At 36.8% G+C, this 11,613-nt stretch overlaps 1 protein-coding gene across 1 annotated transcript; it reads right to left on the bottom strand.

The window, feature by feature from the left end:
• Positions 1-472: 472 nt before the first annotated feature.
• On the bottom strand, positions 473-7,376 carry LOC132189062 (amino acid transporter AVT6A-like). Its single transcript, XM_059603549.1, has 5 exons — positions 6,203-7,376; positions 4,607-4,759; positions 3,780-3,983; positions 2,140-2,605; positions 473-1,273 (listed from the first exon to the last, which is right to left on the bottom strand). The coding sequence occupies exons 1-5, from the start codon at positions 6,600-6,602 to the stop codon at positions 1,135-1,137; spliced, it is 1,362 nt and encodes a 453-aa protein (XP_059459532.1). The 5' UTR covers positions 6,603-7,376; the 3' UTR covers positions 473-1,134.
• Positions 7,377-11,613: the final 4,237 nt, after the last annotated feature.

The following is an 11,613-nucleotide window of genomic DNA, read 5'->3' as shown; positions in this document are numbered from 1 at the left end:
CTAAAATTACTAATAAAACTTAGTCTCATCTAGTAAAGAATCGATAGAAAAACTTAATATTTATGAGCACCTTTATAATCTATCAACTCAATTGATAGATATGATATGCCTAACTTTTTGAAGTATCACAATTGACCTAAACTCTTGATACTATAATTTTTATTTATTTTTTAATGAAGAGGAATTTCTTCAAGGCAAGGTGTACCCATTCCTATTGGATAAACCTTGAATCAATACAAAGTATCCCCATGCAAATCAAGCTATTACAATTTTGTTGGCGGTCTGGCCCAAAGGAATTGTTTATACACCCAAGAGAATTCGAACCTTAGACATGATGAAAATACTGCCAAGATCAAGACATTTACCACTTAAGTCACCCTATAATGACACATCACTTGAGAATCAACTTTTGAGAAGAAATTTTGATGAGTGTAACACTTCAACAGAAGTTTTCAAAGCAGGTATGGAGCACTATAAACAAGCCCTGTAATTTATATAGGGATGGCAAGTGATTTTATCAAGCTACTAGATGATAATACACCTTGCATTTGGTTACACAGATGAAGCATTACAGGACAAGATACATGCACAACATAACATATCATATGAATCAATAATCTGATCACGTGAGCTCTCTCATACTACTGAATGAGAGAGGTCATGTGATGCCAGTCGATGTGAATCCCCAAAAACTCAATTTAAATAAGCAATTAAATGTTCCATTTAAGTTGGTATCCGATTGAGCTTGGTGCTTTCTTGCCGTTGAAATTAATTATGGCTGTGATATGTGATATCAACACATCATCCATGTGAAACACTACATCATTGTCACCTCACCATCACCACTTCCTTGCCGATGATATCAATAATGTCCAGAATCTACGATAACAACATCAGCCATATGCAGATATGGACGTCTTTCTAATTCTGAACAAAACAAAAAAAGGTATGAAGTATGGCAACCAGGAAATGTAAATATCAGGGTCACCTCCAATTACTTTACTATAATGGGTGCCGGAAATCTGATTCAGAACAGGAGCATTGCTCTTCTTTTTTTATAAATCCGGAGACCCAGTATGCATTTCAGGGTAGGAATTCGCACAAGGATTGCAAAAGTTGTCCTCCTTTATTAGGTTAGGTTCCAATCCTTTTCTCGCTACTGAAAATGCTGTAAATGTCACTGCAGATGGCTACTGTGCTGGATGAGACAGCTAAAAAGATCATCACCCATGATACTAGTCTGTCATTCTTTGTTGCAATTCCATGAGTGTCCCTGCACAACAGCAGAAAAAGTTAAGAAAATAAGGACGCATCAGTTTATGACAGAGAAAGGAGGTGTTTTTGATCAACTTTGTCGCAGATTGTTGTCCTCCTATTTAAAAAAGGAAAAAAAAAAAAAAAAAAAAAAGCTTTCTCACACAGGTTGCTTGAACATGAGCGCTAGACGCCTTTAAGCACACCAAGACTTCGGTAGAATTTGACAACAAATTAAAATGCACTTAACTCTACAAGACACTCACCAATTCACTTTCACCATTCAGCTCTATCTTGTCCTAATGTCCATATCTTTAATTAAGTCAAAATCGGACATCATTTTTTTTTTCACAGCATTAAACCAAGTTCAGCTTAGCATCAAAATAAAGAAAATTAGGAACTATCAATAATTTTTCATTTTTTGGCTAAGAAAGGAAAAATCGATATATATGGATTCATATATCAACTATACTTCAAGAGGCAGAGTAAAAATGCTGTAATGATCTAATACAGACCTGCTATACACCAGTTAGTTTGGAATCATACAACAGTGGTCCTATCATTGACAGCCACCTAACTAGTGAAAGAGTAAACAAACGCTAGGAAAAAGCTTAGAGTGTGACTATAAATTTAAACTATATATATATATAGTTTGATAAGTAATTTTAATATCATTAATAAAGAGCAGAGGGACGCAACCCTAAATATGTATTTCCTTTTATTTATGCGATAGTGAAAATAAGCACAAATATACATTATTATTAGTGTCATTATTTTTAAGGCCAAAGAGTGTTGGTCAATACAATAAATCAGCTAGTCTTCAAGTTTTGGCCAATGTATGAGCTAAAAGGAAACTAGGAAATCAATGTAGTTAGTTTCACTTACCTAAGAGCGATTGCGGATGGAAAGATGAATCCAACAGCGATGGCAGCTGTGGCACCAGTGAACTGAAACGCATCCCAAATACTAGGCACAAAGTTGGCTCCCACAAAGATAAATCCCATGAGAAGTGCAGTTACTGAGAAGAATCTCTGGTTGTCAAACGCAATGGGAATGGCATAGGGAAAAAGAAGACCATCTAGGTTGAGGCGAAGTGAGAAAAACACAATCGGAAAAACAAGCATCAGGTGGATGCCATAGCTCACCCTAACCACATCATCAAGTACTGAGCTATATGGAACTCCAAGATCGCCATCAAAATTAGCAAGTACATCATCTAGTGTTTGATCCCCAAAAAGAATAAATCCAAAGAAGCTGGTAGCAATGTAAACATTTGAGCATAGCGTGAGCGACATTTGGACTATTGACTTCATTTGAGAGGTATCCTTTAGTTCATTCTCTATCGGATGAACTGAAAAAAGTATTGTGCAAGTTATCAGACAAAAGGTTACAAGTCAAAGCAAGAAATTAACACCAATTGGACATCTTCCAAATATTGATTTTAAATAACTTACACCACCTTTGTGTGTGTGTGTGTGTGTGTGTGTGACCATCCTTTCACTGGAAATGCAGTTGCCAAGTCAAGTTATGGATCACAAAGATTAGTGGCTGTGATTGTAGAATATTTTGTTGGAAGGCAAATTAGGCTAGGCACATACATAGCTTGATATCCCTGAAATAAAAGTAAAGAGTTAAATACATTTTTTTTGGTACATGTGCTTTGCCTCTTTATCATATTCCACCTTGGTTTGCAAAATCACAAATGGTAGCTATAGACATCTTATAAACGCAATTGGTACCTCCATCAATTTCTGTCCAAAAAATTAACGGCCCACCACGTCAAACTTATCAATGACTATTATGAGTTTCATATGCCACATTAGTATTATTTAAAAAATAAAAAATGAAATAATTTAATACATATATATTGGAGGGTCCCCCTTCATTTTTACAAAAAAAAATTATTATTTAATTTATTTTTTTATATATTTTTTATTTTAAAATAATGCGACACATGTCGGATTGTGAGAGGACTTGACGTAGCACACTATTAAGTTATCGGTCGGAACATGGGCATAAGTACCAATTGCGTTTATAAAATGTCCACAAGTACTATTTGTGATACTTTTGCAAATTAGGGTAGCTATTTGATAACGAGGAAGAGCATAGGTACTAAGAATGTATTTAACCCATAAGAGTAAATTAAAAAGTCTTTCTTTCTTTTTTGTTTTAAATATCTCATCATAGTAAAAACATCAAGTAATATGAGCCTTTCTATCACTAACAGGTTGACATGACTTCTTAAACCAAGACATTTTTAAAAAGAAAACACATCTAGATATTTCTCGAAAATCCTTTCCAAATGATATCAAAATGCATTCATAATATTTACATATTGGCAAAAAAATATTACATTTTTTTGTCCATGACCATATTATGAGAATATAACAAACGAATTGAGCAGTTGAGAGGAAAACAAAAAATTGACAGAGTCAACCCCTAATATTATGGATAAATTTATATGGGGGTGGTCAGTAACTGCTGTCATAGTTGTTGTGAACTTAAAATGAGATTCCAAAACTTACTATTATGGTGACAGATGTAGGAAGTGACTAGAACTGGAATAGTCGTGAAAAGCTTCCAAAATGATGCCTGATTAACAAGTTCAGGCATCAAGCGAGGCATTCTAATGCTCCCCTCCACCATTTTAACGGTTGCTACTCCTGCCGTGATTGCCACAAATACAATTGCCAAACCCACTGACAATGCTGAAGTGTATCTCAAGGAATCTAACATCACAAATAAAATACAGGCACATAAATCAATCAACATTTCTCACAGCTGTTGGGCCAGTTAACAGCAAAAACTAGAAAGGTGAATGCACTCTGACATATAGGAATAGTTCAGCAAGTTTATATGTAGATGTCAAAGTACAATCAGATATCATCATGAAGGGACATGGAAGAAACTAATTTAACTTCCTTTAACTGTTTACCTGGTCAAGTTAATAGAGTTGTAAAGGAACTCTACCAGCAATTATTTACTTGTGCACATTGCACTAATTGGACTAACAGAACTAAATGACACAGCTCAAAAGATTTTGAACTAAATCATAAGCGTGAGAAGCCAAAGACCAGTGGCAAACTCTTCTTTTCTTGGAAGAAGAGAAAGAGTAGTGTCTAGCAACAGCCAGACATCCATAGCCAACCCTATAGTCTCCAGTAGTGTCTAGCGACAGCCAGGTAAACAAAATCCATATGATAAACCAAGAAGTCATGCTCTCAATTCAAAATGGGAATGACTTAGTAATCCTATCAGGGTTAGCAGGCTAAGATGCCTAGAATATCAGGTACCATAGATAAGATAATATAAACAAACACATGCATAGTTAATCTGGAAAGTGGAGACCCACCAACACGCTTGAATGAGATGAGAGGAGCAAAAACAAAGAGTGTAGTGATAAACAGTAAGGAGGAGCGTGTGGTCCACCAATGCTGACCAAACCATTCCTCCACCACACCTGAATGCCACACCCCATCCAATTGTGTCCCTGATAACACATCACCTGCACACAATTGCATAATAATTAAAAGCACTGAATAACATAAAAAGAAAAATAACAAATTTCACAACGGTTATTTTCTTTGCTGATCACATACGCAAGCAATTCAACCAAAGAAACTAATAACATGATGTTCAATGAGGGACTTGGTAGAACTGTTTGAGAAGATGTTAAATAGCTAGGCTGTTCAACCTGGCATGAGTTAGCAATAATTTCCTGAAGGCTAACTATAAAACCAACCTCAATCCTGATGATAAATGAAAATTGCACATTGTTCTAATTAACAAATTACAACACGTGACCAAGATGCCTTAGTTCATGACCATGCTTTGGCAAAGGCATCTAACACCACAAAGGTGTCTTAATATTTTATTGATGAGTTATCGGCAAATATCATTAAAAGTGTAAGGCGGCCCTAAGTACATAGAAAGTATAAGGAAACACTTAACTAGAAGAGTTGCAGGGGCAGAACCACATTGGGCCTTGGGGGTCCAAGGCCCAAGGTGGTCCCCCCAAAAAAAAAAAATTATAAAATTCCTATAAAATTTAATTTTTGACCTCCCAAATTATTTTTTTTAGAATTTTGCCCCCAAAACACAAATCTCTAGTTCCGCTACCACTACTGAAGAGTTGTCTTGATATTAACCCCACAAAAGCGTCTTAGATGGGCTTGCCTTCTGTACACCCTGGTCAGCTGCCCTAGAACAAGTTTTTCATGCCTGCCAGACTGGAGACAGGGCTCAGGATACCCATAGAGCATGGCAGTCATAAGCTCAACAGGAAATGCCTTTGAGGGTTGTAGCTTGGATGGATTAAACGAGGAAAACACTATGGAGGTTACTCCTTAGGGTTAACTTCGTGGCCATAACCTTTCATAGTTTGATATCAGAGTGTTTCTTCTCTGAATGATACATGTGATTCCATCTACTGAAAATGTCAAATTGTGATCATTGTCACAATTACCTATAAAGGACAGATAGCTTTTCATGAGACTTGGCAAATTATATCAGTTGTCATAAAACTCAAAACACTTGCGATCAATATGACACAAGCGGGTCATAAGACATATTATCAACTAAAAGCTGGTATAAGACATTTGTTGTGGGTGGTCGGCCACCCACCCTCACATTCAACATTTGTTTTTTCTTTTTCTTTTTTTGTTTTAAAGAATTTTTTCTTTTTTTTGGAAAAACCTTGTCTAGAATACCTATTCGTCCAACTATTCTCATTGAAATAATTATTCTTAAGAAAAGGTTCTTACCAAATAAAAGAATGATTATTTCATAAAAATACCCATTTTGCAATCCAATTAGACTTTAGTCCCAAAAAATTAACTGGTGCTTGTCATAAAGAAGCAGTAGGACCCAATTCAAAATCCCAAAAGAAAAATTGATCAAAATCTAAAAACAAAAAATCTTTAGTCACGAAAAAAAAAAAGGTCCGTACCGATGATGATCATGTAAACAACGAGCATGCCCAAGTTATTGACAACAATGCAGACCTGCAATAGGGTCCGCCCGGCTCCACCGAAGGCATCACCGACCACACCCGAGTATGAGGCGGACTTGGAGGCCCGACTGAACCTCAGAATCATGTCGATGGACGACTCCGTCAAGACCGCGCCCAGGACAATCATGATGAGCCCCGGCACCAGGCCCAGTTGCTTCACGGCTGCCGGGAGAGCCATGATCCCCGCCCCCACGATCGTCGAGGAGAGATTGAAAACGGCGCCTGAGTACGACGCGCAGCCGAAGCCCACCTCGCGGTCATCGTGTTTCTCGGGGAGGAGAAGAGGCGTCCGAGGGTTGCGGCGGTACTTCCGGTCCGTAGAAGGCAGAATCGTCATTTTCGAAGAATTAGCCGTTTCGCGAGAGAGGGTGGGTGAGGAAGGAAGGGATTCAGGAAGCGGAGACGTTCACGCGGGAGCAGGAGTTTACAAACGGATTTTCGGTGGTGGGAAGCGAATGGGATGATTACGCGTGTCCAGAACGTACAACGTACACGCGTACGAGGAAGTGGAAGCCCTGTCTTTTTGGTTAGCCGTTAGTGTTGGTCCAGACAAAAAGGCAAGTCTTAAAATTCGCTTTCGTGCGATGCATGTTGCAACGGCCACATACATATGTAGCCGTTGCTCTTCAATCATTAGTCAGCACAGCGCCTAACAAGGGTTCATGCTTGTTTACCCTTTTACGGGCTGCAGTTAGCTTTAAAAGAGAGACAAAATTGTCTCAACGTTAAGATTAGGACAATTTTATCCCTCACATTTGCACTAATAGGAAGATCCTTCTCCCAAGTTCTTTTGGTTGAAAGTGGAAAGAAACTTTTAATTTACATTTACTAGTAATTAATCTGTTCAAATTTGAAAATATCACACTTCTCACAACCCGTCTAGCTCTAAGCAAGGCTCGATTTAATTTCAATGAAAGTTGTCTAGCTATGAATTGAGTCATATGTTTGGAAGCATTTTTAATTGCTCTCTTGTTTTCTTTTATTCAGATCAAGAATGAAAAATACCCTATTTATAATAACCCTTTCTCCATATGATTAGGAAAGAAACAATAATTTTGAGTCCTTGTTAGTCTCAATATGAAAATTAAGGAAAACCAAATAAATTAGGAAAAAATGAGGAGAGTAAGGTGCAATTTAATGCTTGGAACTTCAACGTTCTGTTGAAACTTTCAAGTTTGAATGGAACACCTCTATCTCTGACATCAAAAGAAGCCCAACCTTGTCGTGTCAAATGAACGTTTGGGCCCCATCATTACTACAAAAACAAAGCTAATCCCTTTTGAACGTTTCAAATGCCAGCTCAAGGGAGAAGACAGACCATTGATCACCATGTCACACAATGAGCGGCAAAAAATTGAAAATTTTAAAATATATTTCGATTTGTTTGTTACTAACTAATATTCCAGAACAGAAACAATTTTTTCTTCTATCTTAAGCAAATTTTCTGTTATAACTTTTAACACAGATGCTATGTGTTTGGATGGAAGGAAATGGTGGGAAGTGAATAGAAGAGAAGGGAAGGTAGATTAAAACAAAGAACTCTCAAGCTTAAATATTTAGGTGAGAAAGAAGTGGATGCAAACAGAAGGACCTTTTACCATTTTTTTTTTTAAAAAAATTTCATACCAAAAAATAAAAAACCCCAAATATATATATACTTGACTACAACCAAACTGACAAAAAGAAGATTTACTTCACTTCTCATTTCTTCTCTAGATCCAGATTCCCAGTAATTTTATGCTCGAATTGCTATTAATCCAAACAACAAAATTGCTGAAAATCTCTATCATTCTTCTCTTCATGCAACTTCACTCCTGTTCATTTCTTATCTAACTAGGTTGCCAAACATAATGCTTCACTAAGACGCTTTAGAGCTTATTTTACACCAAGACTTTAGGTGAGAGTGAACCCAGTCCAGTGCACGAGGAAGGGTAACAGAACCATGGGACTACATCTTTCAGCTGCACTTGAGAGCTATCAAGAGAGAGGTAAAGTAACTTCCGAAAATATCCTTGGCCAAGGTTAAGACCTTATCCCACCTACTCTTCAAATTGTGGTTAATATAACTTGTACCTTATCTTGCAATCATAGAAATCTATCGTAACTTCCAACCCCTTGAATATACTCTTAATATCCTTTACATTTAGTTCAAAAAACAATTGCCTAACTTCCTCGACAATGCAAGGAGCTTATCTATTCTTAAAAATCCCTTTGCCTGAAATCAACTCTCTGGATAGTGTAGTAAAGCTACTCCGGTCAACGTAACAATGTAATGTTCTTTATACTTGTGTATCTCCCAAAAGTGATAATACATATTGACAGTATTAAATGAAGACTAATTTGGAATTAGTCGATTTTTTTTTTTCATGCAGCAAAACTAGCAAAATGAATTAGGTAACCTCCTTAGATGGGCTTTGATTAATCAGGTGAGGCATTAACCAAAATGTTTGACCCCATTTACTATGTGCATACCATATGGCCCAAGGCGTATTTTCTATTCATGGAATTCGTGTCAGAACAAATCGAACGTATTTGCATAAGAAGGTTTTCCACAAAAAAAATAACTAAAATCAGCAAAAATAGGTCATTTAATTGTACTTTGCAGAAAATGTTGTGGCAGAAACCACAATAATAGAAAGAAAAAAGGTTAGCATTAAGGAGTTGATAAATCACTCCTGTCAGGAGCAAGAGCCTTGGCAAGCTGTAAGGACATATATAACTTACAACTAACATGGTTAAAACTTACAAGCATTGCTGTCAACTTTCTCATCAAATCAACGTTTTCTCTTTCTCTTGGAATCTGGATCAGAATGTGAAGCTAGCAACTTGGCCCCTATTGCAGAACTCCACAGAGCCCTTTCTACATCTGATGGTGAGAAGGAATCACATTCTGAACTTAATTCCTGCAGACAATCTTCCACCAGATACTTAAAAACTAAAAAGACAGCCACAGTCCATAAAAAAGAGGAAGCTCCAACTTTGACTACTTGTACAGTTCATTGACAGGAATACAACCCCCATGGAGTAAGTGCATGTATAATTTGATACGTTGTACATCTAGATGCTAAAAAGAATGTTTCAGCAAACACCCTGCTAAACTAAACTGAGATAAGAATTTTATGTGGTAATAGGTCAAGATACACTCACCCCTCATCTGAAACGCCAATCACGCAGGGTTTGAACGAATGCATAAAGTGGTGTAAGTTTTTTGTGAATGGCTATTTATTCATTTTTTATAGGTAAGTTATACACGCAACCAGTGGGACTTGTACGCATAACCTCACCCTTTACCTTGCTACAAAGGGAGGAAGTACCATTTGAGCTAAAGCTCGTCGCTCATTGATGAGTAATTGAGCTATTTTATGCCCTGTCAATGAGTAATTGTACTCCAACTCAAATAAAATTTTGCTCTAACATGCAAGATAGGAGAGACAACTAGCTACCATGCCACTGAAACCTCAATTAGCATTGACTTTAAATCAGGAAATAAACACACAGTTTGATCCAAATATCAGAGCTGTGATCTGCCAAGAGACATCAGAAGCCACTGAGTTAAGCAATCTAATAATTGTCACAGCCTCACTCTCCAAAATGACTTGGTTTTATCAAAATGGTTATAGCAATCCCTGTCAAGGAGGTTTGGCCTCTAACAATTCTGCAGCTACTACTAACTTTATGATATTAGCACAGGCTTGTCTCCTGTGAACCTGCCCGAACTATCTCCCAAGCACCACCAAAGACGACTTGAATTAAATTGGCATCAACACCGCCTATACGTTTTTTTTTCATGATCTTATACTATATTTCTCAATTTACTAAAACTGACACCTGCTCCACCAAGTAAAACATTTCGAAGTCTGCTTCAATGTGTTGATATTCACCCTATGATCAACATCTTGAGCCTTGTTAGTGATGCAAATAACTTTATTTTGACAAGGAGTGATGGGTTCCCAAGCAGTTTGCACCTTTAACAACCCATAAAACAAAGAAAAGAAAGCTATGTTCTAAGAAAGAATCAACTGCAGCCTTATTCCTAAATCTTGCAATAAATTATCGGTTAAAGGTAAACATTCTATTACTAAGGGTGCAGGGTGAGATCATCATGGGTTCAAGATCCACCAGTGTCTATGTAACTTACCAATCAAGTAAAAAAAAACCTAGAAAGATTTTCGAAGAAGCCACAAAAATATTGAAGTACAACAACAAAGAACCTGTATATCCTGTGACCATTAATTGATTATTCAACCAAATACAAAACAGTCGGCATGTCGGAAACAATAATTATTTTATAAAGAAGATAGTCAAGAAATTGGATGAGAAATATAATGAAAGAAAATATACTCAAATTATCCATAAGCTTAGATGAAAAAGGACATTATTCGTAAAAAGAGTTTATTCTTTCTTTTTTGTCTCTTTTGAAAGAAAAAAAAAAACATTGACACAAAAGTCACAGCGAATTGTTATAAAAGAATTATCTTTGGGGTAAAAGAAATTCTGTAAAGCAAATGAATGGGAAAGGAAGTCCATAGGATAAAGCAAAAAGGTAATCCACCTACATATGCATAATGTACTCATTAAGATAGTGAGATATCAATCCCTAGCTTTGTTTTCCAACAAACTACAATAGCCCTCAAAGGATATGCAAATTAGGCTTTCAAATTTTCTGTTGAAATTCACCTTGTAGTTAAAAAATACACATTAATAATCTCTAGTGCCACATTTTTTTTTTTATCACATCAAAATATAGTAAAGAAACAAATAATAACAGTTGAGAATTGCAATCCAACAACGCCCTTGCCTCGGATAAAGCATTTATAACAGCAAGTAAATACTTACAGTCTTTTTCTCACCTTAAACACACATGAACATATAATTAACAAGTAAGAGACATTCACTGACCTTTGCCTTAGTCTGGAGCTTATCCGCTAATAACAAGTACTGCTTTAGCGAATAATCTTTTGAGTTACCCAGAGCCGCCTCCATAGCCTTTTCACCAACATTACAAATCAATAACTAAAACTTAATACCCAAAATGAACAGAGAAGTAAACAAAATTCACAAACTAATAAACACAATATACGGATGCAGGTCCAATTATCATATATCAATCACTCAGTCTTGTGACAATAACCCGACGTCTGACTTAACCACTCACATATAATCAACACAATAATTTAATCAAAATCAAGCCCTAATTCTACCTCATCGGACATGAACGGTGCCAAATCCGGCGCATAAGCGGCCAGAACGGCGGATGCGGTGGCGGGACCGACGCCTTTGAGCACCGTAAGCTCGGAGACGGCCTTGGAGACATCAGGAAGAGATTTAAACGCTTTTGAGGATGCCGA

Source organism: Corylus avellana, chromosome ca8 (genome assembly GCF_901000735.1).
Source record: "Corylus avellana chromosome ca8, CavTom2PMs-1.0".
Taxonomy (NCBI): domain Eukaryota; kingdom Viridiplantae; phylum Streptophyta; class Magnoliopsida; order Fagales; family Betulaceae; genus Corylus; species Corylus avellana.
Note: the sequence above shows the minus strand (reverse complement) of the source record. Positions and strands in the feature narration are given on the sequence as shown.

Coding starts and splice junctions, on each gene's coding strand:
- LOC132189062 (XM_059603549.1), bottom strand. CDS start 6,602: ATGACGATTCTGCCTTCTACGGACCGGAAGTACCGCCGCAACCCTCGG. Junction 2,606..3,779: donor CTACATCTGTCACCATAATA/GTAAGTTTTGGA, acceptor TACTTTTTTCAG/TTCATCCGATAGAGAATGAA. Junction 1,274..2,139: donor CCATCCGCAATCGCTCTTAG/GTAAGTGAAACT, acceptor GCTGTTGTGCAG/GGACACTCATGGAATTGCAA.